At 51.5% G+C, this 6,595-nt stretch overlaps 1 protein-coding gene across 1 annotated transcript in view; it reads right to left on the reverse strand.

Moving 5' to 3' along the window:
• Positions 1-4,889: 4,889 nt before the first annotated feature.
• The window catches only part of MORC2 (MORC family CW-type zinc finger 2), a 43,995-nt gene continuing 42,289 nt past the window's right edge, over positions 4,890-6,595 (reverse strand). The window contains exon 26 of the mRNA XM_015562837.1: positions 4,890-6,487. Coding sequence (XP_015418323.1) covers positions 6,419-6,487 — 69 coding nt within the window. The 3' untranslated portion in view covers positions 4,890-6,418. The remainder of the gene's footprint in view (positions 6,488-6,595) is intronic.

The following is a 6,595-nucleotide window of genomic DNA, read 5'->3' on the forward strand; positions in this document are numbered from 1 at the left end:
GAGAGATGGCACATATGTAGAATGGAATATTACTCAGCCATAAAGAAAAGAATGAAATCGTACCATATAAGACATGGATGGACTTAGAAGGTCTTAGGCTAAGTGAAATAAGTCAGACAGACAAAAACAAATACCATATGACTTCACCTAAATGTTGAATCTAAAGAAAAAAATAACAGAAACAAACTGATACAGTGAACAAACTAATGGTTGCCAGAGGGGAGGGGAGTGGAGGAATGGGTACAAGAGGTGAAAGGATTAAGAAGTATAAATTGGTAGTTACAAACAGTCACAGGGAATATAGTCAATAACATTGTAATAACTATGTGTGGTACCAGGTGGGTACTAAATTTACCGAGGGATCACTTCACAAATTATATAAATGTCTAACCAGTACGCTGTACACAGGAAGCTAATATAAAATAATATTGAATGTCAACTGTAATTGAAAAATAAAATTTAAAAAACAGAAGGAAACTACTTCCACGCTTTAAAGGCCATTTGCCAAAACCAACAGCCCACATTCTGCTCAGCTGTTAACAGGTGATTTCCATCCACAACACACATGGCTTTCAATCCACCTCAGGAACAAGACGGGGCTAATTGTTTAATTGCCAGCAAGCTAGCAATTAAACTGGTATACTGGCAAACAGGCAGGCTGTACCTACAAAACAGGTTTATTTTTAAACCTATCAGAGCTCATAAGATAGAAAAATCTATTATATTAAATCATTAGCTTTTTCTATATTAACAATCAGGAATAGAGATGGAAAAAATATCCCATTCACAATAAAACCATAAAATAGGAGTAAGTTTAATAAGAAAATTATAGAACCCATATAAAGAAATTATAAAATCTTATTGGAGGATCTAAAAGAAGTCTAACAAATGGAAACCATTTTTATCGTCTGGGGAGCTTTAGGATCATAAAAATGTCAACGCTCCCAAAACTTACAATCTAAATTTAATGCAATTATTTAAATCCCAATAGAATTTTTGGTTTGGCCAAGAATGGGAGAGAACTGAATAAAGTGATTTTAAATTTCATGTGAAAGAATAAATTCTAAGAATAGCCTGGAAAAGCATTTTTAAAAGAAAAAGAGGAGGTTGACCCATCTAGATGCTCATAGTGCCCAAAATTCTAGTTTCAGCTAGAAGCTCACCCCTCACGTTGGAATCGCCTGTCCAGCTAATAACAGGATGTCTCCAATGGCATGTCTAGGGGACATCTTAAACCCAACAGGTCCAACATCATCAAACAGAGCGACCAAGGTAGTTCACGTAGTAAATGAAGCTGGCGCAAGTGGATTTCCATTTGGGGGGAAAAAACAAACAAACAAACAAACAAAAACAAAGCTTGACTCATGCCTTACCTGCTTATACCAAATACACCCCACAGGGCGCATTGGCGCAAAATCCTAAAAACACTGCAACAAAATGTAAGAGAACGTATCAGGGTGGCGGCGGGCAGAACTTTTAAAAGCATGAAAGGAAACCCCCAAACCCCCAAAATGTTGACCTTTCAGAAACACCACACACCAAGCCAAGAACAAACCAGCAGAAAAGGAGCCAAAGCTGTGAAACCCAGAGGCCTCACCTGCAGGGTCACTTACCTGGAGCCGGGCTTGCAGCCTCCTTTCCGGTCGCCGCCCGCAGCTGTCAGCGCACCGCGCCGCGAGGACATCCGCACAGAAACCCCAAACGCTGGAGAACGTCCCGGGGAAGGTCATCTACGCTCGGGCTTAACAGGCCGACTCTGGAGGGAAAATCCCCCCCTTTTCTGCTTGGGGTGTGAGCCAGCCCTCAGGCCGCAAGGCCTTCCACTCACCCTGGGTCAGCCATCCTCCACGGGGTGCGGGGACCCCGCCGTCTGGCCACGTTGCTCTCCCTGCACCAGCGCTGGCGCGTGGACGCCGGCCCATCAACCCCCGGCCACGTGGGCCGCCTCGATACTCCCAGGGCGCATGCGCAGGACGTAGCTGCACGTGCGCGGCAGCACACTGCGCAGGCGCCACTGATTGTGCAGTCACTTCCGGGGCGTGGAGAAGGGCGCGGGGCGGCCTGGGAGAGGCGGGCGCCGGTTAGGCCTCTGGAGAGAGATGGCCGGGCCCTGGCCAGTTTGAAGCCAGCGGCCGGGCTCGTGTTCTGATCCCTGATTTGGCAGGAGGAACGCAGAACTCTTCCTTCTGACAAGTATGGTGTCCGACCAGCGCGGCCCCCAAGCCCGGGGTAGCGGATGGGTCTGTGCGGGGCACAGCGGAGGGCCCCGAGCGCCCAGAGCTGCAGTAGAGGAAGTGGCCGCAGGGAAGGAGGGACAAGCTCAACGTGTGGCTTAGAGCGGCCTCAGCTGCCCAAGAAACCTGCGGCTGTCGGGGCAGGAAGTGGCCCCCGAGAATCCCAGCAGAGTGGACAGGAGAGGAGGGCCGTGTCCTCAGGCCATTCACCTGCACGGACTCCCCGCCCTCCAGGCCTGGCTGGCAGCGCTGAGCACCAGAGCCCGAGCCCGTGGAGGCTGGAGGAGCCGCCTCACCCTCGGGGGACACCGAAACCCGCCAAATGGTTAATCAGCCGGGAGGATGGCTGTGGGGCTGAGGGAGCAGCGGAGCAGTGGAGACAGTGAATCATGGCCGGGGAAGCAAGGAGCCACTCACTATTGCAACTTCAGTGCCACCAGCTCCACATGATGGGCAGTCGCATGAGCCTCGGGATAAATTCCGGGTGGAGACCGGCCTTGGGCTAAATAAGCTGGGAGACCTGAACTGCCACCGACGCCTTTATTTCGAGAAGGAATGCGGAGCCAGGCTGCGCAGTGATTTGCCGGAAGCCTTGGGAGTGGAAAGGAAGCCCTAGTTGGGCCTGGCACATTCCCAGTTCCCAGGTGGAACAGCCAGACTGCGAAGCAGGCCGGGCCCCATGTCGGCCATCGGGGAGTGGGATGTGCCTGGCCAGGCCCTGTCTGTCGGGTCTGTCGTGCTTACTCCGGAAATGGCGCGCCCGGCAGCGCTGAGAATGGGCAGAGGACAGCCTGAGCTCCAGCCACCGAAGTGGGGAACACATGCTGCGCCCCTGGCCAAGCTGCCCTTCATCTGCTCCGGGAACCAAGTGCAAAGTGGCCTCTCGGTTCCCAAGGAAGCCTCCAGGAGAACCGGAGGGAGCTCCAGGGGCCCAGGGGACTGCCAGCAGCTCCCTTCCAGCCTGGCCCGGCCGCAGAACCACCTTCCAACAGGGACAAGAGCCAGCGGAGGCAGCACCCAGAGGCCAAGCCTTGTGTTCTCTGCACATGGCAAGTCAGTCTGAGCTGCGATCAGCCGTAAACACTTAGAGGTCCTGGGACCTCGTGGCCAGCACACGGGTCTGAATCCTGTAGACCTGGGGAACTGACCAAGAGGAGCCACAAGCAGTGTCATTCAGATGGATACCAAGGAGGAAACAGAGGTTTTCCTCAGCCTGTTACTAACCCATACCTTTTAGGAAACCAAAATGACAAACCCTGCTCCCAATCTGGCAATAAACACAGTATTGACCCTAAAGGGGGGTTTTAAATCCACAGGACACTCTGGGGCGGAGGGGACGGGGGATCATGTAAGGTGATCACTTCACTGAGGCCTTTGTCCCTGTTTTTCATCTGATTTAAAACAATTGGTTTTAAGGGGGAAACATCGATCTGTTGCCTCCCATACGTGCCCGAGTGAAGATCAAACTCACCACCTAGGTATGTGCCCTGACCGGGAATCAAACCCACAACCCTTTGGTGTAATGGTACAACATTCCAAACCACTGAGCCACACCAGCCAGGGCTTCATCTGATTTTTTGTAAACTCTTTTGTAGAGTCCCTAACCCAAAATTCAGAATTACGGCCCTGTACCAGAAGAGAAATACAACTGGACAATGAAGATTCTCAATCTCATTTAAATTAGTTCAAACCAATTCAAAAATCCATCACTTTTTATTTTTCAGATTAGTAAAGGAGACTGCAGAATGAAGATGGTAGATGCAGACATGTGTGGGAAGTTGAAATTGGAAGTCTTTTCTGGATTGTATCTTAGAATTTTTAACATATCCGCCATCTGACAGCCATTTCTCTCTTTGGAATTTACCCTATATACAGAGATGAGTTAATGAATATATACACTCATCACAGCATTTTTCTTAAATGCTGAAAACCGAAATGTTTATAAATAGGGGACTGTTAAGTGACAGTACACCCGTCAGTGAAGTGCTATGTGGTTGTTCAGAATAACACAGACCCATATGGGCTATTCTGAAGCAGCTTTCAAGACACACTAAATGGGGGGTGGGGGGGGGGGGGGGGGGGACATCTGTAATAATCTTAACAATAAAGATTTTTTTTTAAAAAAAACACACGCACACACTCAGGATGGGTATGGTCTCCAGGGAGACGTGGGAATCAGGGTGGAAGGGAACCTTGCTTTTCATGGTCCAGCCTTGTGTACTGTTTAAATTTTTACCATGTGCATGTGTCACTTAAAAAAATACTCAAGAAAGCTCCCCGTCCCTCCCCGCCTCCTTAAAACCAAGGGCTGCTGCACTCGTCCACCTCCGGCTGCCTGAACTAAGCCAGGCTCTTCCTACCAGCCAGACCACCTCCCTCCTCCCAGCCAGGTCCACTGCCTTTCATCTTCTCACCAAGAATGGCAGAAGCTCTCCTGGCAAACGGGCTGCAGGCAGCACAGTGGGCGCACCCAGAGGTCGAAGGTAAAACATTAAAGAGATTCAGTTTCTGTGGGTGTTGACGATGAAGACACAGAACAATGAAGACGGTAGAGATGAGGGAGAATTTGAAGACAGTTTAAAGCCATCGTGGTGTGAAGAAAAGGAGGAAGATACTAGATTTTACTGAGAGAAGAAAACAGACTGAGTTCAGGAGTCTCACCAGTAGAAGTTTATAGTATTGCACTTGGATTACAGGTGTGTAAATAAAAAACTTGAGTATTACCCTCTGGTAAAAACCAACTTCCTTTTTGATTAAAACAGGTTTGGGGACCAAATGGACCAAATGCTGCTTGGGATGGAGAGAGCACTGGACCAGGGAGGAATCACCAGCTCAGAGACCCCAAAGCTCTTAGAGAGGCTTCCAAAGCAGCCAGGGTCCCTCTCAGTATTTCCCCAAACAACCCTCTCCCCCAGGGCTATGGTCTGGGGACGCCTCTGGCCATGCGCACAAGACAGGCTCCCACTTCATGGGGCTGCTTCCCTCCCCCGTGCCTCCCAGTCCTGAGACCTCTGGGCGGCACGTGAGCCACCGCTGACATGGGGTGGGAGGTGCCCGTGTAAATCAGACCAGTGGTGCACGGCCTGACAGTGAGTTGGCGGGGATGAAACTGGAACTTTCCCATTAGCTCTTAAAGAGAAAACTCAGCAACTCCTGCCTTTGTATTGGACCCTGAGAGGCTGCTGGAGGGACACAGCTGTATGAGGCTGGGACCAGGCAGAAGGGAAGACATGGTACCTCTGGGAACCTCTGTGCCTGTGGGCAAATGGGGCTCAGAGACCCGCTTCTGTCCGCCCCATAGCAGGGGCCTTGCTGGGCATGAGGGGGCCAGGCGGAGGAGCCATAAAGGAAAAAGCAGCATCAGGCTCGCTAGACCCTGCCCCACCACAGACGGAGGCCCCACCACATCAGTACCAGGGCTCTTCCACACATGAGGTCCTTTCCAAAGAAACCCCGTGGAACTCAGGCATTTGGTGTGCTACCCAGGCCAGCAGTCTGCAGTGTCCCGTCTGTCTTCTCTTCAACCTCAAGATACCGAGGCGGGAAACCTCACTGCCAACGGTCAACTGAGGAAGTCACTCCAGCAGCGGGGACATGGTGGGTGTGAGGCTGAACGAGAGGGTCTTTCTTCCCAAGCTGTTCAAAGACCACCAAGGTGACAGCTGCTCAGGCCACACATCCCTGACCTGAGACAGGAGCCACTCCGAGCCACGCCTCCTCCTGACCCCTGGCTCCCCGAGCGTCCCCTGGATCAGCATCCCTAGGGGAGCATTACTCTGGGGGGCTCTCTCCCTCCTCTATCCCTCAGATCCCACACGGCTCATCTTCTAGGAGAGAAGCCAGCCCTGCTGGAGCCTCTCCGGCTTCCAGGTGCTGGACTTGCACCTCAGGAGCCAGGAGCCGAGAAGCAGCTCAGGCTGCACATTCTGCTTCTCTTTGCCCAGAGCCACACAGAGAAAGCACAGTCTCACAGCAGGCGCAGCATCTCGTTTCTTTCAAAAAATAAATATTTATAAACTTAGGGAGGAAGATTCAAAGAATCAGAGCATTTTCCCTCCAAAAGCACAAATGTCCCATGTGAGTCAAACCAACGTAAGTCCACCGACCCACTAATGCAACAGCCCCCACCCCCGGGAACTCTCCCTGAGGCAGGAGCAGGGGGCTGGTCTCTGGCTCTGAGCCCCTTAGTCCCCCTTGGTGATCAGGTCTTCGATGTAGGCATCCAGCTCGTCATCTGTATTGATGTCAATGTCCTGAAACAGAGCAGGGCAGGATCAGCTGGGGGCCATAAGGTGGTGGGGGGCCTGTCTCCCCACCCTTCTGTGGGGCCTAAGGAGTCCCCCCCTCTCCCCTACCCCCCC

The sequence above is a fragment of the Myotis davidii genome, unplaced genomic scaffold (genome assembly GCF_000327345.1).
Source record: "Myotis davidii unplaced genomic scaffold, ASM32734v1 scaffold478, whole genome shotgun sequence".
Lineage (NCBI taxonomy): Eukaryota > Metazoa > Chordata > Mammalia > Chiroptera > Vespertilionidae > Myotis > Myotis davidii.